Source organism: Trematomus bernacchii, unplaced genomic scaffold (assembly GCF_902827165.1).
Source record: "Trematomus bernacchii unplaced genomic scaffold, fTreBer1.1, whole genome shotgun sequence".
NCBI lineage: Eukaryota > Metazoa > Chordata > Actinopteri > Perciformes > Nototheniidae > Trematomus > Trematomus bernacchii.
The window spans coordinates 2,651,099-2,677,815 of NW_022987574.1; the positions used below are offsets into that span (position 1 = coordinate 2,651,099).

The window sequence follows — 26,717 nt, forward strand, 5'->3', positions numbered from 1 at the left end:
TGTTGGACTGCTAAGCCATTGACACAGTGCTAACTGTGCTAACTAAGTTGATAGCGTTTCCATATATCAACTCTAATATCAGCAGATGGCCTTGCATACATGTATCTCATAGCAGGAGAATGTCTGCATTCACACACAAAATACCTATTGACAGTATATTCCGGGTGATTTGCCGTGCGGTCAGTCGCGAAACGTAATTACATTATAGCTGGCGTAGCGTGTATGCTACCGATCTAACCCACGGAGCTAGACCTAGGTTTGGTCGGAAAAACATTTTTGTTATGCTACGTTGCTAGCGTTTAAATATATCATACTATATATACTACAATGTCAGCAGATGGCCTTACATGTTTGTCATGGCAGGAGAATGTCTGCAGTCACACACACGGAATACTCATACAGTATACTCCGGGTGATTTACCGTACATTGTGACAGTACATACTGCATGTATAGCTAACGAGGCTAGCTGTATGCTAGCGCAAAACAATGTATTCATGCAAGTTACAATGTATGACCGAACGTAGCAGAATACCCGTATACGATTGCAATTATAAACACGTTATTGCTAGCCTAATATGAACCACTAGCTTTTGTTCATAGTAGTTTTATTACACTCCATTATAGTTGCCGTTCCTCCAAGCTAACGTTCATATCGTGTTAGCTACCAAGGTAAACAAAGCTAGGTTAGCATATTAGCAGGCAAGCTGTTCATTAGATAGATCCACACTCCTACCACAACTACTACTAACGAATCTAAAACAACTAAGTTTCTCTAATATTTTGTGATTTGCATTTGATTTCGTCCAGCCAGATCCTGGCGGACAATACATGACGGGGACGGGACTCTACTACTACTACTACTGAGGCCTCGTGCTAAAAGGCACCGGCTGCGCCCAGGCAAGATGCGGGGAGGAATGGATGATATACCGTGTGTATATATGTATATTTATGTTCATTTTGTACATTTCTAAAAATAAAGTTTAATGGAAATACTTAGTAGGCCTATCCTTTCTTCCCTGAATTATTTGCTCCTATAACATATCATTCATATATAGCAAACCATGATTTGATTTCTCATCAAATAGTAGTAGTTTACAGGTAAAAATAACTTACTCTTTGTTATGACCGGCTCGTAGGCCACAACGGAAAAAGGCAAGGAGACATACACGAGTTTACAAAACCACGGCACATTTATTGTGGTAAATGCAGAGATAGGTGGTCGGGGAGAGAATCGCCGGGCCGCTGGGATTAATAGCACCGGCTACGGAGGTGTCCGTGATCGCGCTGATTAGCCTCTTCAGCTCCACCCCACCATAAGACCTGCAACACACCTGCACAAAGGCCCTGGGGCCGTCACACTCTTCTATAACAACAGTTGTAGGTTCAGTTCGGTTAGTTAGCGTGTCAAATATCAGCTGTACCGACGCCATTATTACACTGATGTTCCCCGAAAAAAGCGGGCGGAGCCTCTCTGGTGGTTGACTAATCAGAACAGAGTGGCCGAGCTGACCAATCGGAGCACACTAGGCTCACAGGGAGGGGGGGCAAGAGCTCCAACGAGTCGTTTAGTGGAGAGAGTGAATACTGCTGAATACACATGCTTGACAGAGATGCTGTATGCGAAACCAATGTGAGTTTGGAAAATTGCACAGTATAAATCTATTTTAGTATACCTCAACAATGTAATTATGATCAGTGGAAATGGCCATGACATGGGCCCTTTAAATGTCTTCCTTACTGTAAGCAGTTATGAAAGACCTGTTTGTGAAAGGTTATTTGTATTCTTTATTGTTCATACAGAAACCACACCACTGCTTTCTGCTCACTGGTGAGTTAGCCTATGTATGAGTGTTAAGCACATCAGGCTGGCAGTTGTATGGGCATTGCACTATGGTAGTTGTTATTTGCACATTGTTAATCATGGGCAAGGCATCCTTTAACTGTGAGGTGTTATACAATTGTACTTTACTCTGGAGAGTTTTTTACGGTAAAAAGGGTAACAAAGAACTAGTAGAGAACCAAATATGTAAAGCACTTTTTTGTTAATCTATGATTTGCTGCATATAAGGAATAAAACAAAAATCCTCTGTCGTACCATATTGAAGTATCATTATTTTGCATCGTGTTGAATCGCATCGTATCGCCCCGTATCGCATAATGTTGAATCAAATCGTATCGAACAGTATCGCAACAGGGGTGAATCGTATCGTATCGCATCGCCTGGTGTTTCAAATGTATCGTTAATGTATCGTATCGTTGGCAACGTATCGAGATGCGCATCGCATCGGCCTTAGTGATGGAGATGCACATCCCTAATGGGAACACCTATATGAAACAGAACTGTATACATTTCAATAAAGTGTATCTTACCTTTTTTCCCATAGTTAACTTTTTTATTTTGTATTCATGCATATTTTACTAATCACTACCCCCTCAAATGGAAATATGTGTTTACATAAATGGTGACCAAACCGTTTGAGACCCACTGAGAACTTTAAGAAGTTAACTATCTAAACACTCAGAGAGTCCTTTACCTCACCTGAGCTGAGGTTATCCCGAGCTTGAATGACACACAGAGACCAATCGAGGGCTTTGATTTATGATCTGTATGACAGTGGCCATGTCGGCAGGCCAAATCATGTAGACAGCCAGTCACCCTGTGTGAGGCAGGCCACTTAACAGGCCAGGCCATCAGGAAACCCCCCGGTCCTCCCGATGGCCAGTCCGGGACTGGGTACAGGAGGCGTAGAGCGAGGGATCATTGTCCACAAGTTAATCGATCGCAGATGGCGTCGTGGACGAAAAAGAAAAAAAGAATTATTATAAAAAAACAAAACCTAAATGGGTCGCGAAATATACTTGGGCGGCCGTTAATATACCTGGGCGGCCCGCCCAAGTATAGTCTATGTGTGGAAACCCTGGAGTACTCATAGAGTCCAGTAGAGGGCTCCGCCTGTGTTTATATAACAAGGTTTACCATACGTAACCCCTCGTTTTTAGTAATGCAATGACCTTTCCTTTAGTGCTATCTTATGGACATTTAATTATGTTTACAGCTTTAAGTGGTAAGGCTGAAAGAATACTTGATATTATTTTATAGTTATATTCTAAAATGTTTGTATTTACAATGGTTAAATAAATCCAGGAATAATTTGTTACATTTAAGACAGGTACCCCTGTGACTTTCATAATGAATGAGGTTACCTCAAAGATATTTTTAACATAATTGCTCTTGTTTTGGCCTGCCCATATTTGACCTTGTTCAGTATTCAAGTTAAATCCAACAAACTATTTTCACTGTATGTTGGAGCTGACACATCGCAGCAGCATTCAACTCAACTTCCTCCTCTATCCATCAGCTCCTCTGCCCTCTCCCGTCCTCTATACTTCTTCCCTTCCTGGCTGTAGAATCAATGTCAGGATAATAAAGACAGAGTATCGATTGCAGGACATTGTCAGACTGACTGAAAGTGGAGCTTTATGAAAGGCTGTGTTGAACTGAGACTGAATGTTTGGCCTCTACTTAAACACAAAGTTTTGGGACATAAAATGGTTATTAAATATATTTAATTTCTGACATATTTCTGTTTTTGGGATAATGAGAACAGCGAGCAAATTGTCACTTTTATACTCAAAATCGATCTTAAATGTATTGGTAATTAATTTTTCGTTTTTACTGTTACTGTACTTTTAACTTATTTACTGTTATTTTCAACTTGTATCTTATTTAGCTACAGTGACCCACTTTCCTGTTGGGTCTCATTAAAATATCATCTTACGGCAATGGAAAGTTGAGTGTCTTTTCATGTTCTTTTCATGTGAGGACATTTCTTAACTCTTGTCATCTGTCTTTGTCCTCAGGTATTAAAGCCAGTGGTTAGTCCTGAAGTCAACCATGGACTGGGCAACAGGAGACTCATTAACTTTTCCTTATCAGGTAGGATAACAACATCTGTTGTTCTTTTACATTAACTTCTTAAACACTGTGTCAAATCTAAAAATATGAATTTTCACTCTTAACAATTAATGTGTCGATTGCAGTCCAGTATTCAGTCAACGTAAATTGTTTTACTGATGGGTGCAAAAACTCCCTGCCCATCAACACACCCTCCCGCACTCTTAGATCTTCTGCTTCCATCCACCTCACTGCACCACCCTCCTGCTTAACCACCATGGGCTCCAGAGCACTTCAGCTCTATGGGTACTACCTCTCAACCATACTATGCGAGCATTCACTTACTGAGATATTTATAACCGTAGCTGGCCCCCGGGGCGGGCCTACCCGAATGCGTGCTCAAGCCCACGGTATATAAGGCAGCCACGCCTCCCGTTCCCATCATCCTACACTTCTCTTCAGCGAGGAGCATAGGACAGACAGGGCCCCGAGTAGAGGGCTCCGTCTGTGCTTATATAACTAGGGTTACAATACGTAACCCATGGTTATATCTCACACAGGCTCCGCCCTCTACTGGACTCGATGGGTACAGTGAGGGCTCTGTTGGTGCACCCAAGTTGCTTGTTGAGCCGGGGTGACCGTAGCGGGGCGACACTCAGACCGAACCCCTCCTTTGTTCCCAAGAATCTAGGGAGGTCGTTCAGGTGGGCTATTCAGTTAGGGGGCTTTAAATCTGCCCCCCCCCCCCCCCTAGACATAGTGCACTTATGTTTTCCCATGCTCCTTAGGGACACGGGAAACATGGTGCGCAGTAAGCCCCAAACAGGGCTGGGGGACTGAAGAGAGTGAAAAATAGTGAGGAAGGCTCTCCCCGCCTGCCCATAGGCGGGGAGAGCCTTCCTCACTATTTTTCATGCACACTCTTCACAGGGTAAGCGTGTCTGAGTGTGGGGGACATGAGGCGCGTTCACACCAAGTACTTTTCCCACAATAGTTCATGAGAACTCAGTTCATGAGAAATCTTTTAGTTCGGATGAACTAAAGCAGATCGCGTTCACACCGAAATTAGTTCCTGGGGGTGGATTAGGCAAATGAAGCCGCTGACGTCACTTCTTCTGCTTTGGGTTTACTGGCAGGCCGCAAACAACTTCACGGCGAGTACAGTAGGTGGCGGGATGCACCTTAAAGTTGCAATCCGCCAAAAAACCGAGAGAAGAAGAAGAAGAAAAACCTCCCGCGTATACTGCCACGCCCACCTGCTGTATATGAGGCGTTTGTTTACCTTCCGACCTCAGACATGAGTTTCGTCTGAGTTATTTAAGCAAACACAAATACAGATCGTCGACCAGTCAAATGCAATAGCAATGCTGATTCGGAAGCGATGGCGGTTAAGAAGGATTGACAAAAGGATTGGACGACGACATGCACGCGCTATGGATTGCGTAACCTGTGTGAAATGAATAAACTGTGCCAGGTGTGTTGTATGCACAGTAAATAGGCTCAGCAGTTAACCTGTTTCACGCCTTCCCCCCGGTACCGGGCGGATAAACGCGTCATTTGCAGGAAACAACGTCTAAGGAATCTTAATATTGAATAAAACTATGAATGTGTTATATCCATGTAACGGGAAGAAACTCAGCTAACTGATCTTTTTAATTTTTTTTTTCAAAAAAAACCCACAATGCTAGCACTCAGCCTCTGAATTAGCCTCGACGAAAAAACGTAACCTACAAAGGCACATAAACTCACTCAGAACTCCCTTATTACTTATCCTAGATGCACAACCAAACACTATTTTTTGGTGTCCTGGAGACACTGAATCTAACGGTGCCCACCTCAACACTCAGTGATAAACATTCGCGACGCTATCAACGAAAGCGTACATCATCACATGTGGAGCCAAGAAGCTAAACATGTAAATATGGCTTACCTTGGTCAAAAGTGGTCTTCAATGGCATTAAAACGATAAAAAAACGATGCTGCAGTTAATCCATAGGTTCATCCTATGTGTCTGTGCCTTCTTTGAAATTATTTCTGATAATCCATAAGCAATACAACTGCGTTTTAGTTTCCAAACTCCAGAAGGAGACATTCCTCCAGTTTAGTTTCGCTTTCCACACGCGAAGCGGCAACATTTTTTCTTTACAATGTGTGTCTATGTGAGTCTCCTCCTTCGATTCTATTGGCTCTAACGGTCACAAGGGTATGTCAACCAACCAGATCGAGCAAGGGGGGCCAGAGATAGGTCAAATCCACCCAAATGACCCCAGATGGCCCAGTTTTTGGCTAAATCTCTCTAAAAAGGTCAAATTTCACTTGTTTTGCATCAATCTTGATACAGGGTACTTATTATATGTTGTACTTTGGATTCCTAAAGCTTTTAGTCTACTAACCCATCATCCAAGGGTAGTTTTCACTATCTGTAAAAAATTATTTTTGGACGGACACTATAATTTACAGTTTTTTACTATGTAAAATCTGAATTTTCTTTAAAATAAAAAACATTTATATTGATTCTGACACTTCTACATCCAACTCACAGGTTTATCATTACTTTGAGAAAAGATTATTAATTTAACCCTTTTAGAAGGGAAGATATGGTCATTTGTTCTGGGAATGTCATTTTCGAGCCTGAGACCTGAAAAACAGGCTCAGAGTGGAACAGGTTAACACACCTTTATTATCCTCCTGAGAGCAACTGCATCCGTCTGCCATGAACCCTACAGAAACCTACGTGTTAGTTTTGGCCCATAGTGGCCTCCATTTGTGTCGTGTAAAATGGGGGAAATAAAAAGTTAGCAAATCCCCATGTCCTCCTCAGAAGACATTAATAAAAACATTTAGTTTTAGGTCAAATAATTATTACACTGCTCTGAAACTCACTACACTAACTCCTAAGATGTTCCCTTACTATAGTTAATTAAAATATTGAACTGACAACACTGGTAATTACAAACTTAACCATTTCTCTTTCTATAAATAAATAGTGCTTGTGTTGATGGACGCCATTTTGAAATACAATGAAATTATCTTTTTCAAAGCCACATATTTGGGGTGGGACACAATAAATAAAGCTTCGCCAGTTTATAACCGATTAAACATAATGGTATCAGAATAATCACTTACATGTGATGTATAGGATGCTACACAGGTCACTGTAAAGATAAAGTGTCAGAGGAGAAATAAGCAAGATACAGGATCTGTTTAATCGCCATGTAGGTTCTCTTTTATTGCACACTCAAGACAATATCAATAACGGCATCACGCTGTCCCAGGTGTGTCGTATTCATCTAAATACAAGTTAAAAGTTTTAATGTAAATAGAAGTTAACATTTTCAATATAAAAGAAAGTGTCAGTAGTATTAAAACAATATATATATATATAACAATAATAGGTAGGCTCAGCAGCAGACACACCTTAGTGCAAAGTGAAGTGTCAGTATTAATAACAGTGGCATATATATAATCACAATAATACAAAATGAACTGTCCCAGGTGTAGGCAATTTGGGGTGAAGTGTCTTGCCCAGGGACACAACGACATGCTGACTGCAGTGGGGTTTGAACCTGTGCTCCCCTGATCCGAAAACCAACGAACCAATCCACTGCACCACACGTCTCCCAACAAGTCATTGTACAGTTTATCAACGACGACAAGTTTTTCTTTATTTTTTTATTGAAGGCCTGTTGGATTTAATCAGCTCGGTCTGTGTATGTTTTGGTCATTGGATTTTCTTTTCACAAATGGAAATTCAAAAACAAAAAACGACTGGATATTTGATTTTTGTTTTCAAATTGAAAAACCAAAATTGAAATACAAGGCGTTTTTCTTTATCACGGTCAAAAAGGGATTTACTAAACTTAAAAAACGGGATGATTTTCATTTTCTACTTCTCAAAACAAAAAATAAAATCACTAGAAAACAGAAACAAAAAAACCCCCCGTTTTTTTCATATTCTGCTACCGGAAGTTGTCTTTCAAAATAAGAGCGCATATGAGGACGGTCAATTTGTTTTCACAACGAAAACAGCCAAGACACATATTGAGCCCAGAAAATGAATGTTATTAAGGGCTGTAAATATAATAGGCCTATGTCTAAAATGGACAACATTGTTAGATTTAAACTATACAGCGATTCTGCATGCGGTCAGCTCAGCCGTCTCTCGAGTTTGTTATAATTTTTTCTGCCATTAGTTCTTCGTGAGATCGATCCTGTTGGACTCAGTAGGCTAGTAGTGAAACTACTCCCACAAGTACTATGAAGTACTTACTGTGTACTTTTTGAGTAATCCTCTGTCAATGTCCCCTCCTGAGAACAAGAATGCATGTTTCTCTGCTATTTTGAATCAGCGTTAAAACACCTTTCTTCATGAGACTGATATTGTTGGACAGAGTATTTTAAGAGGATATGGTAGACATGATATCAGCAATACTTCCAGTCAGAAGTCCGGCAGCAGCATTTTTACCCCTTGGAAAGTCTTGCCCGCTATTTAAATTGACTTTGATTGAAGTTAATAACAATATTGATATTATATAGATATATAGATATAGCATATTTGATGCAGTCTTTCTGAACACTTTCAAAATAAAATACTGCAAATTAAGAATATTTGTAATGTTCTGCACAGATAGTGCCTTAACTTGAATTTGAAAACACGTGGCAGCTTTATGACAGCAGATGAAAAGATTTGTGGAAGGATACATTCTTCATGGGCTTCAATGGCTCTCTAGATAAAGGGCGTTTTATGGTTGCTTGTATTATCCTCAGATAGGGGTTTGTTTAAATAACTAGTGACATTTTAATAAATATTGCAAAAAAGGGCTCCAAAAAAGGCATATATCCTGGCCGGCTTAGCCAGTGTGTATTTTTTCAAGCACCACAAGATTCATAGTTTATAAAGTACAATTCTGGGCCATTGATTGTGTCATTTCTCCAAACTCATACAGTAAAAATGGCTGTTTTTGAAGCCTTAAAATGGTGCAGGAAAAGGACTTTACATTGTATTATACTTAAAGACAGAACTATTCAGTTAAGAGAAGAGAAAAAATGAAAGAAAACTGTTATAATGGGTGATGTAACATTAATGACAGACATAATATGAGGTCCTTGGCACACATTTTGTGATCATGGGGCATCACCCTTACAGCATCAGGACAATATCATATGGAGTCAGACACTGGAAGTGTGCTGGAGGCGTTGACTGGGACTGATGGAAAGATGAGGCTGATGAGACTGAAGAATCTGCGAGGAACAAATTAGCGGCTGAGAAATAGTTATATATTAAAAGACAGCAGCATCATAAGAGGGCAACCAGAGTGACAGAGTGTGTTACTTTGCTGAAGGATATTACTACTAACAATACATTGAAGTAATTTTACTGTGTACTTTTTGAGAAATCCTCTGTCAAAGTCCCCTGCTGAGAACAAAATCAAGCCACTTCTGCTAAGTTTGATGAGGGAATTATTTTTTGTTGCCATTAGTTCTTCGTGAGATTGATCCTGTTGGACTCAGTACTACTGAAACTACCCCCACAAGTCGCTACTATGAAGTACTTACTCTGTACTTTTCCAGTAATCCTCTGTCAATGTCCCCTCCTGAGAACAAGAATGCATGTTTTTCTTTTAATAAGTGTTAAAAAACATTTCTTCCTGAGACTGATATTGTTGGACAGAGTATTTTAAGAGGATGGTAGACATGATATCAGCAACACTTCCAGTCAGTACTCCGGCAGCAGCATTTTTACACCTTGGAACTTCTTTAGAGACTGGCCTGGATAGGCTACTATGGAGGGGACTCTGACAGAGGATTACTCACAAAGTACACAGTAAAAGTACTTCATTTCATTTCTGGTAGTGTAGCACCCATAAGGTTGAGGTTGTCTACCTGCACATGCATGTTTATACCACAAGGGGACAGATCACCTGATGGTTCATCATTGTTTTATGCTGGAGATGAACAGAAGAAGTGTGTCTGTGTGTCGTCGTGCTTTGAGATCGTTTGAGATGCTGACATCTTGCACATGTGCCTTGTGGAAGTTAATAAATGAACGTTTTTCTACACCTATAATACCCTTGCGGTCTGAGTGGTGTAACAGTAGCAGTCAAATTAGTACAGAGTCCAACAGTGTCAGTTTTATTAAGAACTTGTGGACAAAAATATTTGTATCACTCATTGAATATAGCAGGGAAAAAAATGAAGAGCAGCTGATTTGAAAAATCAAACTCGAGAGACGGCTGAGGTGACCATGGTGCCAGAAAGCCACAAGTGGGACAGAGCTCTGTCCCACTTGTGGCACAAACATACTCTAGAGTTTTTTACCAAAAGTTCTTAATAAAACTGACACTGTTGGACTCGGTACTAGTTTGACTGCTACCAGAAATGAAATGAAGTACTTTTACTGTGTACTTTTTGAGTAATCCTCTGTCAGAGTCCCCTCCATAGTAGCCTACATAATGTATGTTTGTCTGCTATCTTTGATGAGTGATAAAAAGACATTAGTTCTTAATGAAATTGATACTGTTTGACTTTGTATTAGTTAGCCTACTACATAAATATCAAAGTGCCCTTATTTATTGTTTTGTGCTTAATGTATGCTGAAATGCTAATGTATGAAAGCTCACTAGTTTCCAATCCAGAGAGAAACACCTCGCCTGAAACACACGATTAGTGCCATGAGTTAGTGAAGCAAATTACAGAACATTGCACACTTATTCACAAGTCAAAACGTTTTTCATAGCGGGCGCGGCTGAGAATAGCTAGCTAGCTAGATGTTGTTAGCCAGCTTGGAGCTATGATAGCCAGTTCAGCTTGCATGGCTAGCTCGATCTACTGAGCAAATAAAAGTACATCTGAGACCAGTATTGTGCAGATTAAAACAGTGCAGTGCATGTCGTTTATTTTACCTTTGTCGTCGTCCCGGCATGACTTTGCGCTGTGGACGGTTCCCAGGTCGGCTAACTTTGTTGAACAACGCTCCTACATTTTGCAGTAGAAGCTTCTGGATCGCGTCCTCCAAGTAAATCGCCAGAAGCGCCGACACATCCTCATCACTCCACCGCTCCGATGATTTATTTAGTGTTGCTATAATAACTGCTTTCACAAAAATAATCTCTTCGTTGGTGCGCTGCACTGAGTTTTTAATGCGAGCAAATACAATGGTGGCTACGAACACCTTTTCAGAGTTTTACGGGGCGTGGTTTGCATTCCGCACAGCCAATCAGACATATGAACCTTTTTCTCCCACGAAAGTCCCTGCTCTCTAGCAGGGACTGAAAAGCTGGTAAAAATGGTTCTGATGATCTAATTTAGTTCCTGGGGCTTTTTGGTGTGAACGCAAATATATCGTAGTTCTGATGAACTATTGTGGGAAAAGTACTCCGGTGTGAACGCGCCAATGGTGCACTTACGTTCTCCCCATGCTCCTTAGGGACCTGGGAGGCGTGGTGCACGGTAGGTCCCATGCAGGGCTGGGGTCAGCAGGTATCTGACCCCCCCTGGACATAATGCACTTATGTTTTCCCATGCTCCTTAGGGACCCAGGAGACATGGTGTGCAGTAAGCCCCATACCATTGAATACTGTTTTACAAACTGGTCGTTTGCTTGTGCCACAAACCTGAAACCCATAGAACAGCTGTACAAGAGAGCTATCAAGGTGTTTGACAGAAAGCCAAATTCATACCACCACTGTACCATTCTTGAAAAACACAATTTCTTGAGTTTTGACAATTTTAACCTGTTAAGCACCTTCCCCTCGATACCGGGGGGAAAAACGCGTCATCTGAGGAAACAGTGTTTTTCCAAACACAATGCTAACGCTGAGCCTCTGAATTAGCAACGAGCGAAAAATGCTAACAGATTACTGCACCGAAATTCACCCAGAAAAACCTTATTATTTATATTTTCTGCACATCCAACACATCGTTTCACATCGTGAGATGACACAGAATCGAAGGGTACATACATTATCACTGAATGATACGAACTCGCGACTTTATAAACAAAAACAGACATCAAAACATGTGGCGCTAGGTAGCTAAAAACGCTAACATGGCTTACCTGTGTCCTAGTCTGGTCAAAAGTGGTCTTCAATGGCATTAAAACGATAAAAACGCTGCTGAAGTTAATCCATAGGTTAATCCAATGTGTCTGTGTCCCTTTGAAATGATTTCTGATAATCCAAAAGCAATAAACCTGCTTTTCCGTTTCCAGATGTCAGAGCTAGAGTATAGGTTCGCTCTGATGCAAAACTGCATGCGCGAAGTCCCCACCTTTTTGTTTTACAATGTGTGAGTGGGGAGATTCCCCTTCGATTCTATTGGCTCTAACGGTCAGAAAGAGATTTCATTCCCCCATTTCCACCCAAATCACCTCAGAGGTGGAGTTTTCTTTGCTAAACCTCTCTAAAAAGGTCAAATGTCACTTGTTTTGCATCAATCTTGATACAGGGTACTTATTATATGTTGTACTTTATATTCCTAAAGCTTTTAGTCTACCTTGCCATCATCCAAGGGTAGTTTTCACTATAAGTAAAAAATAATTTTTGGACGGACACTATAATTTACAGTTTTTTACTATGTTCAATCTGAATTTTCTTTAAAATAAAAAACATCTATATTGATTCTGCCTTTTCTACATCCAACTCACAGGTTTATCATTACTTTGAGAAAAAAGATTATTAATTTAACCCTTTTAGAAGGGAAGATATGGTCATTTGTTCTGGGAATGTCATTTTCGAGCCTGAGACCTGAAAAACAGGCTCAGTGCTTAACAGGTTAAGTCTTTTAAAAGTATGTGTTTTATTTATAAATGTTTACATGGAATTCATCCACAAAAAACACACTGGACTAGGTCAGAAACCAGAGGAGACTGTGAAATCCACCAAAGACGGACCACTTTTGGACAAAATGTCCTTTCAATTAAAGGCAGCTCATTCTGGAATAGCCTCCCTACTGAGATACGGGATTGTCCCACTCTCAATAGCTTTAAAGGTCAACTAAAAGAATGGTTGAGAAACAAACAGACGTGCAATCACCGCTAAATGATCTTTAACACAGGGTCAGCGAATTATGCCTCCTATGTACAAGGTTAACATTGAAAGTGACGATGATATGTCCCAATGCGTCTCAATTTACATGTTACTCCAGCTGCCTATCAGTTTACTCCACTCAAATGGCGCAAAACTCGCGTTCCATGGACAGACGTGTAATACACTCAAATTACAATAGATGGAGCTCTAGACTAATTTATAACATTTGTAAAAATTTTGTTAACACTCTGGGTGTGTGAGACGAGTGAACCAACACGTAAAACCTCCGGAATTAAAACAGTTTAATCGAGTTTGAGCACTAATACACCCATGTTACCATGGGCAGGAAGTTCTTACCGGGATGTCCATATGTGTTTAGTCAGAGTGCTGAAGTTTGGGTACACAGCTTTGCCAGGCGCACCCACCCGTGGAATGCACCAACATGGATTCTTTCCTTCAGCACCGGTGAGGCGCTGTCCCCGGTGCTGCTTTCCATCAGCACCATTGAGACGCTGTCTACCAGTGCTAAAAAGTTAAAGTGCTTGCACCTCCATGAGCACCATGAGTCCCCTGACCCCTTGACTTAAGCACAATGCCTAGGACAAAACCCCTATGTGAATAACTGCCAGACAAGCGTGCCCCTAGTAAGCTAAAACTATGAAAAGTGTCTGAGTGTCTGGGGGTCAGGAGTTCGCAGTTGAATGCTTAAGGGCGGACGGTAGACCACCACAAAATCCACCCCCTTGTTAGTATTACCAGGGGCACGAGATTCTTGAGGGTGTGAATATCTGGGTTTAGTCCGTGGGGGAGTGCTTAACTGCGGGGGCCCGGGGACTCATGGTGTGCAAGGTTATGGAGGAATGCACAAGTCAGGGACATATGCTGGAGGTCATTAGTCCGTGTTTTGGGGGTCTTGGAGGGGCCACATAGAGGTGATTTCCCCGGTCTCTATCCTGGAAGTGTGAAATAAACAGAGTGCCACTGTTAGGCACTCGTGCTGGAGGTCTCTAGTCCGTGTTTTGGGGGTCTTGGAGGGGCCACAGAGAGGTGATTTCCCCGGTCTCTATCCTGGAAGTGTGAAATAAACAGAGTGCCACTGTTAGGCACTCGTGCTGGATGTCTCTAGTCCGTGTTTTGGGGTCTTGGAGGGGCCACAGAGAGGGGATTTCCCCGTTGTCTCTCCTGGAAGTGTGAAATAAACAGAGTGCCACTGTTAGGGACTCGTGCTGGAGGTCTCTAGTACGTGTTTTGGGGGTCTTGGAGGGGCCACAGAGAGGTGATTTCCCCGGTCTCTATCCTGGATGTGTGAAATAAACAGAGTGCCACTGTTAGGCACTCGTGCTGGAGGTCTCTAGTCCGTCCTTTGGGGGTCTGTGAGCCGGCAAAGAGAAGGGAATTCCCCGTTGTCTCTCCTGGAAGTACTCTCTCCATGTCGATGCCCAGCAGCTGGGGGTGCTGCAAGGGGGGCCTGCTGAAGGTCCCAGGCCGTGCTGTGAGCCTTTCTCCCCCACTTCAGCACCTGGGAGCTCTCCGGGGTCCTGGAGAGTCATTTTCAGCCTTCTCTCTGCACTTTTTCGGTGAATGCTCCTCTCCTCATTAATTTAAACAGATTCAGCAGTTTATAACACTACTTTGGCCCTGATCAGAGCCATGTTTTCTGGGTAACACAGCGAGGTGCTGTACCCTGGGTCTGTGGGTCTCTGAGACCCTGCTAACAGCAGTGACTCTGCTGCCTGCATTTAAACAGATTCACCAGTTTATAACATTACTTTAGCCCTGATCAGAGCAATGTTTTCTGGGTAACACAGTGAGGTGCTGTACCCTGGGTCTGTGGGTCTCTGAGACCCTGCTAACAGCAGTGATTCTGCTGCCTGCATTTAAACAGATTCACCAGTTTATAACATTACTTTAGCCCTGATCAGAGCCATGTTTTCTGGGTAACACAGCGAGGTGCTGTACCCTGGGTCTGTGGGTCTCTGAGACCCTGCTAACAGCAGTGACTCTGCTGCCTGCATTTAAACAGATTCACCAGTTTAAGACTGCATGACAACATGCATTGTAGTTCTGGCACATGTTCAGATTCTGCTATTCTGCTATTTCTGCTGAAATAGCACATTGTGAACTACCAGTTTTTATTAAATGACATTTCCCCCGACTTTAAACACTAATGTACCCATGTTTTGCACACTTATTCCTGGGTAAATCTGTTATCTTTTCCCCCCTGGGTGTGTGCTACAAGTGAAACCACACTTAAAACCTCCTGAATTAAAACATTTCCCCCGACTTTAAACACTAATGTACACATGTTTTGCACACTTATTCCTGGGTAAATCTGTTATCTTTTCCCCCCTGGGTGTGTGTATGTCTGCCTGTGAGTGTGATATCCTGCTTAAAGCAGTGATTATGCTGTTTTTAGCTTCTTGTACATTTAACAAAATAAAAATGATTAATATGTACACTTTCCCATCTATACTGACAAGTTTATGTCCATAACTCCGTATGTTTATGGCGTCCAATGTACACTGTCTAAAAACGACTATAATGACTGAATTAAAACAGTTTGACAGTATTTTAACACTCATGTAGCCATGTTTGCAGCCCTGTTCACTGGGTAACAAGTGAACTACCCTCTCCTGTTGAATTAAAACATTTCCCCCGACTTTAAACACTAATGTTTCCATGTTTTGCACACTTATTCCTGGGTAAATCTGTTATCTTTTCCCCCCTGGATGTGTGCTACAAGTGAAACCACACTTAAAACCTCCAGAATTAAAACATTTCCCACGATTTTAAAGACTAATGTACCCATGATTCAGACACTTATTCCTGGGTAAATGTGTTATCTTTTCACCCTGGTCCTACATTAGAACAGTTCCCCCGACTTTAAACACTAATGTACCCATATTTTGCACACTTTTCCCTGGGTTAATATTTTATCTTTTCCCCCTGGGTGTGTGTGGCACCATCTGGTGTAACATTTGTGAATTACACTAAAATTCAAAACTTTAATGTGTTTTATCTTAGCGAAATAATGGTTTAATGACCCCAATGTAATGATCATTTATGATTCTGCAGACGTTGTCTACACGTGTATCACAACAGCTTATTTTTAGAGTGATTTGGAAAACTCGGTTAGTAAGGTTTTTTTTTGTCAATATGAGATGCACTGTTTTCATGTCCCATGTACATTTCTGTACATATGGCCTCACGCACTACTAAGCTAGGGGTATCTCCTCTTGCATTTTATGTCGCACTTTTATCTTCTCTTGCACTTTATATGTCGTAGCTGCTATATTGTACTGCCATGTGGTAAATACTCATGTATGCTGCTCTTGCTCTTTTGCACTTTTTGCATATCATGTATTTTGTTTTTGCTATGTTTGTAAAATGTAATTTTCTTAAATGTTTTATGTAAGGGACTGCGGATGGAAATTAGCTCAAAGCTAAATCTGGCACGGTTACGCTTAACACATTTGACTGTTTTAAGTGTTCATTACTGTGCATTGTCCCTGCCAAATAAACAATAAAATAAAATAAATAAATACAGGGCTGGGGGGGACTCTCCCTGCCTGCCTATGGGCAGGCGGGGAGAGCCCTCCTCACTGCTTTCCAGGCACACTATTCACGAGGTAAGCGTGTCTGAGTGTGCCCTACCAGCCAGGTAAACTGCGGCCCCCACTTCTCTACGGTCAAAACCGGAGGAGAGGAGGTTGCGGTGCAGTGGCTGTTAACCAAAAGCCGGTCAGGGGCAGTGTGGTGACTCGATGTTGTTGGACGACAGGGCGTTTAGTCCCCCAGCCCTGTATGGGGCTTACTGCGCACCATGTTTCCCGTGTCCCTAAGGAGCATGGGAAAACATAAGTGCACTATGTCCAGGGGGCGGGGCAGATTTAAAGCCCCCGAACTGAATAGCCCTTGACCTGAACGAGCTCCCTAGATTCTTGGGAACAAAGGAGGGGTTCGGTCTGAGTGTCGCCCCGCTACGGTCACCCCGGCTCAACAAGCAACTTGGGTGCACCGACAGAGCGGTCAGCTCTGACAGTCTCCTGGCCGAAGTTAAGGCAAGTAGCAACGCTGTCTTCCATGACAGTGCTTTCAGCGAGGAGAGCTCCAGAGGCTCAAAGGGTTCTGTGACCAGAGCCTCGAGCACCAACGGCAGGTCCCACTGCGGGGCGGAGGCGTGCCCTACTGGGCGCCTAGGGGTACGTTGGAGTACTGCAGGGGGTACGTGAGATTTATTTTATGTTAATGGTAAAAAAAAGTTCAAAGGTTTACAGTAATTCTGGATAATAAAATGGGAAAAATAAACGGGGTGCTCTCTTTTCCTCTCCCTCTCCTGACAGCCCGTCAGTCTCATGCAGCTCGCTGAACCTGTAATAAGTGACCCGACAGTAAAGAATAAATATATTTGCAACTAGTTTAGCTAGTTCCAGAGTAGATGAACTAGCTAAGTGTGTTAGGTCTAACTCTTAGTGTATTTAATTTTGCTCCACTCAACGGTATGTCACAGCGGCGGAGCTGTGATCATGCAGAGCTGCTGATCTCTGATCTCTCTCTTGCGTCCGGTTATACTTCACTCGCGTTTATGTCCAAATCTATCAGATCTTGCTAGTTCTAGTTAATGATATGACTGCCTGCTTATCAAAGGACCTAAACAATAAGCGTTGCTTGGCATATGTTTATATGAGGGGTCAAAATCCCATGCTCATATATTTGTTTCTCTTCCCCACGCCCCAAAATAAATAAATATACCAATTTTAGGAAAAGTAACGAAGTTTGAGCAGTGTGGGTTTTATATTAACAGAGTTACACATATTTCAAAACGCGAAGTATAATAACTGCAGTTTGCCTCCCTGTCACCGAGAATGACAAAGATCCTCAGTGAAGCACAAGCCCATGTTTCTCACTAAATTGTAAGTACAACTTATTAAAAAGATCAGTTCAATGCAACTAATGTCGTCTTAGTGTTATTGCATGATGTTAAAATTGGTTTGCCATGAATTTAGTGATGGATTGTAAACATTTGAAATGTAGCATTTAAGTGTTTCTCAGTTACAATGTTGTTGTTTTAATAAATCAGACAGATGGTGCAGCACTGTACTGTACCTCTTTATATAGGCATGTTTTCCTTAACAAATAGTTTTTGCAGAGGAGTGGACGTCGAGGAAGATGGCTGCTTAAGTTCGTGGCTCCGGCGCCATCACCATTTATTTTTGCTTAAATATCCCACTATCAGTGATACTTTTTATCTCAGTCACAAGTTATTAGTCCCAATAGTCATCTGTTACATTTAAACATGCCGAATACTAAAACACATCAGAAAACCGTAGTTAATGCAACTCAACAACACCTGGTTCTCAAGGCTAATGCTAGCCCGAAGCCTGCGAATGTCTCACCGGACATTACGGTGTTGAACTCAGCTGCTACTGAGCCGACCAACACCGCGATTCTTGAGCTTCTTCAAAAGCTATCTGAGGACCAAACAAAGCACTTTACTGACCTTCGGAAAGAACTATCGGAAACGCGGAGAGCCGTTGTTGCTGTTGAGGAGAAGCTAGCCGACGTGCTTACCCGAATTACCAGTGCTGAGGCCCGGCTGGATATGCTGGAAGACACAGAAGACCAGCGCCGCAATTCTCCGCCAGCCCTAGCGTCGGAGGTAGAAACGCTGAATGCTAAGCTGGTGGAATACGAGGATAGGGATAGGCGGGTGAATCTACGCATCTATGGATTCCCGGAGCATTCTGAGGAGAAAGATGCTTTATCCTTCCTGAAGACAACGCTACCGGACATCCTTCAGACGGATTTTCCTGGGGGCCTGGAAAGCCCAAAGTGCCATAATTGCGCATCTGTGCTCACGCCCTGTTTGTGCCTATATACGCGGGATGGAGTTAAGAGTGTACGGACGCTGATGTGTATAGGCTTGGTGGGAGAGTGCTGCTGCGAGTGTATGCGTGTGGGTGCTGGGCAGGCTGTATGGCTGGGCGTATATCGACATTCAATGTCAAAGTGGTACAAACTACTATCTTGTTGTATCTCTTTTTTCGTTTATTTCACATGTTCTTACGTTACTTGCCCACATTTTTATTTTTCTCTTGATTATTTGATGTTGTAATGGAACTTTTGCATGTGTTCTGATGACTCACTACGCTGACGCGTTGCTCAGCAGTTCGTTAGATCATTGTCTAGCAATTAACAGATATCACCTGTTCCAATGGTTGGTGATGGTGCTGCCCCTCTTAGGCAGTTAGAGTTCCCAGATTTGAGTTATTTGTCCAGTTAGGGACTTATCAGGAATGTCGAGGAGGGACGTATCTCCTAACTTTTCTTGGGTTGTTTTTGAGTTTGTTTATGTTTTATGTTTTTTCTTTTTTGGGGAGGGTTTTTTTTGGGATCCAGATCACCATTTCTTGCTTGTTGAGGTGACTATACTTTATATTGTATTCTTACACTTCTCTACTTATGACTAATCTCAATTTGATTTCCATTAATGCCAGGGGACTCAATATCCCACATAAAAGGACCACTATTTTAGGATTTTTGCACAAGAGAAATATTGACTTTGCCATGATACAGGAATCACATTTACTCTCTTTCGTCTGGTTATGGGCGCAGATTTCAATGCAGTATGGGATAGCAACATGGATAGAACGGGTGGGGCTGAGAGTGGAGACCAACGTCTCGCTTCTGATGCGTTACGCCGGTGGGCGGCCCAAACAAATATGATAGACATCTGGCGTGTGATGAATCCCTCCATAAAAGATTACTCTTTTTTTCTCAGGTAGACATAAATCCTTTTCTAGGATAGATTTTCTCTTTGCGTCCAAAGATCTATTTCATAATGTTCGAAAGGCTTTCTATATACCAGTTACATGGACTGATCACAAACCCATCTACTGTTCTGTCACACTTAGGGCTGTCCCCACTAGAGCTCCCAGATGGCGTTTTAACTCCTCACTGCTGCGTGACGAAACATACAAGTCTCAGTTTGAGACTAACCTCCGCGAGTTTTTGGGGTTCAACAAGGGGTCAGTGTCTGACCCGAGAATTTTGTGGGAGGCAACGAAGGGCTTTATTAGAAGCAACACCACTCTGTACGCATCCACCCGAAACAAGGAACGTGCAGCTAAATTGGAAGCATTAGAACTAAAGTATGCTGCTCTCGATGCTAACTTACAACACCATTACAGCGATTCTGTTGCACTCCAAAAAGACCTGATCAAAAAATAAATTAATTCTCTCCTCAGACGCCGTTCAGAATTTCTTATTCACAGAACCAGACAGACTTATTACTTCCACTCCGCCAGACCTAGCCACCTGCTGGCCTTGAGGCTTCGGACCAATGAACATTTTGCTGATATTTTCAGTGTTAAATCTATAGATGGCACTGTTCTAACCGATCCCAAGAGCGTGAACACCACCTTTGTTTCTTTCTACAAGGATCTGTACAGTTCGGAGAGTGGCTTTGTCCAATCTGTATGCGATGATTTTTTAAATAATATCCAAATGGAGTCTCTTTCTGTCAGCGACTCTGAAAATCTGAATGCCCCCATCACACACCACGAAATTGAGAAAGCAGTAATGGACATGCGTAAGGGCAGGTCGCCAGGCCCAGATGGTATTCCACCCGAATTCTATCTCACCTTTTGGCCCTTGCTCGGCCCCTTGCTTGTAGAGATGATATTATTTTCTATTAAGGAGGGTTCATTTTTGAGAGACGTCAACACTGCCCTGTTATCCTTGCTTCTTAAAAAAGGCAAGGATCCGACAGAGTGTACTAGTTACAGGCCCCTCTCACTCTTAAACACTGACGTAAAGATCTATGCCAAAGTGCTGGCTAGGCGCCTTCAGTCTCACATGACGGATCTAGTACATAGCGATCAAACAGGCTTTATAAAATCCAGGCTAGCCGCTGACAATGTAAGGAGGCTATTACACATCATAGATGGGGCCCAACATCTACCTTCCCCAGCTGCAGTTCTCTCACTTGATGCGATGAAGGCCTTCGACCGTCTAGAATGGCCCTTTTTGTGGTCGGTACTCGGGGCAATGGGCTTTGGCGCCCCTTTTATTGACATGGTCAAGGTGCTATATAAAAACCCAACAGCTATGGTGCTTACAGGCAAGGTATGCTCCCCATCTTTTGCTATCTCGAGAGGATCAAGGCAAGGCTGTCCGCTAAGCCCCTTGCTATTTGCGCTGTCACTTGAGCCGCTGGCACAGACCATTCGTCAGTCACCCACGTTATCCCCAATCTCCATTAATCATCATCTTTCGTTATATGCTGATGATGTGCTATTGTATTTGGGCAATGCTGTACAATGTATCCCAAGAATACTGTCTATTGTCGATCGATATGGTCAGCTTTCTGGGTTTAAGATAAATTGGCAGAAATCTGCTTTGATGCCACTTAACCAGGCAATGATCAATGCACCTGTCCCTCCATCTATCCCAGTTGTCAAAACTTTTACATACCTGGGGATAGACGTTTTTCCCTCGATTCAGACAATAGTTAAACATAACTATGGTAACACGCTTCATAAAATAATTTCTGATTTGGATAGATGGTCTTCTCTGCCTAATTCACTTCGCAGCCGTGTATCAATAATCAAGATGAACATTCTACCCAGAGTTCATTTTTTTAGTTCAATGCTACCTCTTCCTCCACCAACTCAGTACTGGAGCAAGCTACAGACAGCTGTGACGAAATTTTTATGGCAAGGCAAACGCCCTCGCATCAAGCTCTCTACAATGCAGCGGGACAGACAGGCCGGGGGTTTGTCTCTCCCAAATTTTAAACACTATTATTGGGCCTTCACGCTTAGACCCTTATTAACCTGGCTCCAGTCTGAGGAATCAGTGTCATGGCGGGCCCTGGAAGAGAGTCTAGTGCATCCTTACACCCTTCAAGATCTCTTGTATTCGAACATTCCTATTGCGCAGTGTCGTTGCAGGTTCGGCCCCATTGTATCACAATTGCTGTCTGTCTGGAGGGCGGTAGAGAAACTATGTGGCTGCCCCTATGCATGGAATCCATGTTCCCCATTATTTAACAATGCCAGATTGTTGATTGGTGGCCATCCCATTCAGTTTCCTCAGTGGAAAGTGAGAGGGGTTCATATACTGGGGAACGTCTATGGAGATGAAGGTCTGCGTTCGTTTCGGGAGCTGTGTACAGAATTTGATTTACCTCGTTCCTCCTTTTTCTTTTATTTACAGTTGAGGTCGGCTTTAAGGGCTAGCGGTATTCCATTGCAAAGTCCTCTATCACCACACCCGCTTCATAACATTCTACACTCTACTAGAGGTACAAGTGGCCTTGTTTCCAAACTTTACTGGTTCATTTCACAACACGCTTATAGACCTCTGGCGTTAGATGTGATATGGAGGGCCGATATCCCAGATCTGGATCCAGAGTTTGATTGGGATGAAGTCTGGTCCAATATACTAATAGCTTCTAGGAATCCTGACCACCAGCACATACATTATAATTTTACTCATAGAGTTTACCTTACGCCTAGGAAGCTTTGTTTAATGAAAATAATAGCTGATCCAAATTGCACTCTATGTGACGTAGAGGCTATTGGTACTTATTTACATATGTTCTGGGAATGTCCGCCAGTGGCCAGATTCTGGGAGATGGTTGCCTCTAACCTTTCGGCGATATTTGAGACTAACATGCCTCATTCACCTGTCACACTTATCTTAAACGACCTGTCCAACCTGGGTTTAACCCTGACCAAAAGGCGAGCACTATTAGCCGGGCTTACAGCAGCAAAAAAATTGGTTGCGACTCGGTGGAAGCCTCCCCATTCCCTATCACGTAAGGTCTGGGTTCTAACATATCTAGACATATCGTATCTAGAAATATCGACAGCCCGGGTACATGGGGCAAAGGAGTCAACAATAGAGATGTGGACTTCGCTCATTGTGAACCTCAAGGGCATATTAGGATAACTATCTAATGGGGATGGTGATCTGGATGGGTGGGTGGGGAGGGACGTCACGTCACTGGGTTTTGTTTCTTTCTTTAGTTTTGTGCTGTTTTTGTAATGTATTGCATTTTATGTTATTGATTGTACCATTTCTTTTATAAATAAAACATTTGATCACAAAAAAAAAAAAATAGTTTTTGCGCTGATCAGGGGGTACTTGGCTGAATTTTTGTGCGTGGGGATAGGGAGTAGCCAAACGGTAGTATGTTGTACTCGTAGGCTACCCCCTGGAAGGCAAAACGCAAATACTTTCTGTGCTTGAAGCAATTTTCAACATGAAAGTAAGCGTCCTTCAGGTCGATGGTTGTGAACCAATCGCCCGGCTGCCCTAGTTCCAGTAATTGGTTTACATATGGAACTCTTTGCAGGCAATGTGCTGATTCAGGCTGCGAAGATCCAGAATGGGTCTGAATTCTCCTGTCTTCTTGGCTCTTCGAACCAGGAAGTACATGGAGTAAGCCCCTTTTCTGCTTCCTGAAAGGGCACAACAGACACAGCCTGTTTCTTTGAACACACCGCGGCCCGCTCTCGGGGGGGTGAAGACGTCATAATGCCGTCTTCACACAGACGGTGAAATGCATCAATCGGAGCTATTACACTAGGCGAGGTGTGTTTTCTGACAACACCCCGCCGGCCATAATGTCCCTGCACCCGCACAGCGCTTTGACAGCACTCCCTGCGGTTAATCACACTCACAACTCATAATTTTGCCTATACTATATTTTGGCAAACTGACATCAATAAAGTACTGTGAATTTGCTTTTAGCTGCTCCTGTTTGGATGTACATGCACATATATACATCACAAGATTACTTTGATATAGGAAAGCTTAATGTGGCAGCAAATGTAAGGTTCACACTTCTTACACAGATTTAGTGCTAAATGAAACCTTTTTTTTTACTAATTGAGATTGGATGGGCTCATTTAATCCACTCTCAACTATCTCTTACAGTATATAGGCAATTTCAATTCTATATAAAATATCCCAGTGCATAAAATATGTATTGTGCATTAAAAAAAACTGCAGGCTTTTTACCAAATTGCATTTTATTGGCATAAGCAAGTGTCTGGGGTAGACTCATTGATACTCATAAAACCAATTGTTATTGGGATATCTTATTCAGAAGAGAGGTCAAGGGACCCCTGTGGCCATACCAGTTTTTCCCTTGAATTACTTTGGACTGTTATTAAACCTCCATTACTACAAGGTTGGTAGCATTGGATTCATTTTTTTTGCTTACATATAAATCTCCTTTTCATTATTGTTTGTCAATGTAACAATATATTTTTTTGCAAAATGGCATTGCCTGTGTGCTCAATAAGGAACGCTTAACATAGCACATAGAGGCACAAGGCAGATATTTAATGGAATCTAGACATTTAGAATTAGCCAATAGGTTTATAACAAACACATCTCAAGTGGGTGTTCAGACCAAATCACTGAGGGCAAACCAACCTTGACAAGCAATTACATCTACCCTTTGCACACACCTATACTCGCAAAAATGCTTAAAGATCCATTTGGCAGCAATATGCTTGTGGTGCTTTTGTAATCACTTTCACTCATAAAAGTGTTTTTGCTTGACTTATTTCCACTAGGAAATCCACCAGCCCTGAGCAGAATAAATTAGCTGGATTCAAGTGTAACTGAAAACTCATTTTTATTTCCTGTGAATGAAAATGATTGAAGTTTGGCATGCTCAACATCTAGATGCCTTGGTTGTTGCCAAAAATGGACAGTTACTGTACTTGAGTCTATGAAATTGTTCAAATGTAACAGACCTGTGTTTTAAAGCATTATCATATGACTAACTTATTTGTTCTTTCAAAACTCTCTCCAAACTAGATGGAAAAACTTTATAATACAGAAAATAATACATCGTTTATTAATTAATTTAGTTAGAAAATCACTGGTAAAAAAACTGAAAGAAAACCATTCCATAACAATTACCTTTGCTGTCCTGTTTACCCTTTCCAGACCTCCAGGCAGTTGGCTTGAAGAAGGGGATGTTTTTCAATCCTGACCCCTACCTGAAACTTTCTATCCAGCCTGGAAAGCACAGCATCTTCCCCTTGCTGCCACACCATGGCCAGGAGAAACGCTCTGGAGTGGTCTGCAACACAGTCAACCCACAATGGAGCAATGAGGTACATACACATACAGGGTGGTACACACTCATGTACATTTAAACGTAATTATCTGTAGCCATACTGTTTCCTGTATCATATGTGTATTTTGCTGTGCTAAATGCAATCCTCTGTGAGGCTTTACAGCAACTTAAAGGTAGTTGCTATCATTAAGCAAGAGCAGAGCAGTTTCAATATGAATAAGGTACCATTTTTCAGTAGAAAAAGGGAAGGCTAGGTTTCGGTTTGGGTGCAAGACGGAGGTTAGAAACATGGTTCTGTGTGTTCTGTAGTCTAAAGATAAGGATTATCTCTAATTTAGAAAGATTAATAATAGACAGCAAGCACGGTTAATTATTTTTACTCTGCTTAGTTGAATACTCGATTCTTATAGGTCAATATGGACATTCAGCAGTCTGCTCTTTCTCAACAGCAGACCGCTGATAGGGATAGCAGACCATTGCTTAGGACACTTTGATAGTGATGAGGAACCATGTGCAGTCAAATCAATCTGCAGAAAGTAGTCCGCTCAATTTGCTTTGGCAAAACAAATTAGTTTTCCATTTCTTTATGCAGTTTCCTTTCAAGAACTGATATTTTAAGATAAAATCAGTGGCACAGATATTAAATTACTGGAACAATAAGATGCAGCTTATAAGTGTGGATGAAACCAATTAAAACAAAGGGAGTATTGTGTGCTTTTCTTGTTTCAGAAGTAGAGTATGAGGATGATTGTAATTCATGAAAATCATGTCAACTCTGTGGCAAATAAAATTAAAGTTGATCTCCTTCAGATAACACCAGAAAGAAGGACACTAATAGTAGTGTCCTTCTTTCTGGTGTTATCTGGTTTCAATCCTCAGGTGAAGATTGAAAGGTTCACCTGAAGGTTCTCAGGCCGATTTCGAAAGCTGTTATTTTGAAGAACCGTACCTGAAGCTTACAGACAGACACACTCCGCAGATGACCCATATTTATATGCAGTCATTGGTTCAAATAAACCGCTTGTACATTGGCTGTTGTAGAATATTCTCAAGGCCTTTGGCAGGTAATCAGTGGTGCTGTCATCTTTGTGTTTATATTTTGTTGTTTTGAAGTTACAACTGCAAAACATTATTATTATAATCGGGCTTTTAGAGTAAGCACAGTCTCTAGCTTTTATTATGAGTCTCAGGAGACTCCATACACAGACTTAATGTAGCTCTTGGCAGCAACCGCTCAAAGCCACTTTCCTTTTTCAAACAGCTCCTATGTTGTGTGAAACTGCTTGGCACTAATGTACTGTGTATGTCTAATGGGCCTCCAACGCATGCTAGCCCAGTCAACATTACAACCCAGTACTCTGCAACTTAAAGTGCCATTTTATCATCATTCTATTATAAGATCAAATGATTGCAAAAATAAACCATCACAACAATGGCTCACCAGATGTCTAAAATGCTTTTCATTGAATTAATCTTTGCAACTATATACTCTCTAAATAATTGTGCTATAAAGATTTTTTGGAATTATTAATGTAGGGTTATATTTGTCTTCAGTGTGCGTTACAATAGATAAACGATAACCTTAGTGCCATTTACTTCTTGCGGGCTAAATTGGATAAGGTTTGATGGATTGTTTGTTGATGATGAAGACCAGCAGTGTTTAATTTTTCTGTTAAGAAGATTTTAATT

The 26,717-nt window shown here is 41.9% G+C and overlaps 1 protein-coding gene across 1 annotated transcript in view; it reads left to right on the forward strand.

Annotated features, from left to right (window-relative positions):
- LOC117479651 (E3 ubiquitin-protein ligase HECW1) overlaps nt 1-26,717 on the forward strand; it is a 215,454-nt gene that overhangs the window by 92,531 nt on the left and 96,206 nt on the right. Inside the window, exons 6-7 of the mRNA XM_034126757.1 lie at nt 3,863-3,938; nt 24,896-25,065. Of these exons, the coding sequence (XP_033982648.1) occupies nt 3,863-3,938; nt 24,896-25,065 (246 nt within the window). The remainder of the gene's footprint in view (nt 1-3,862; nt 3,939-24,895; nt 25,066-26,717) is intronic.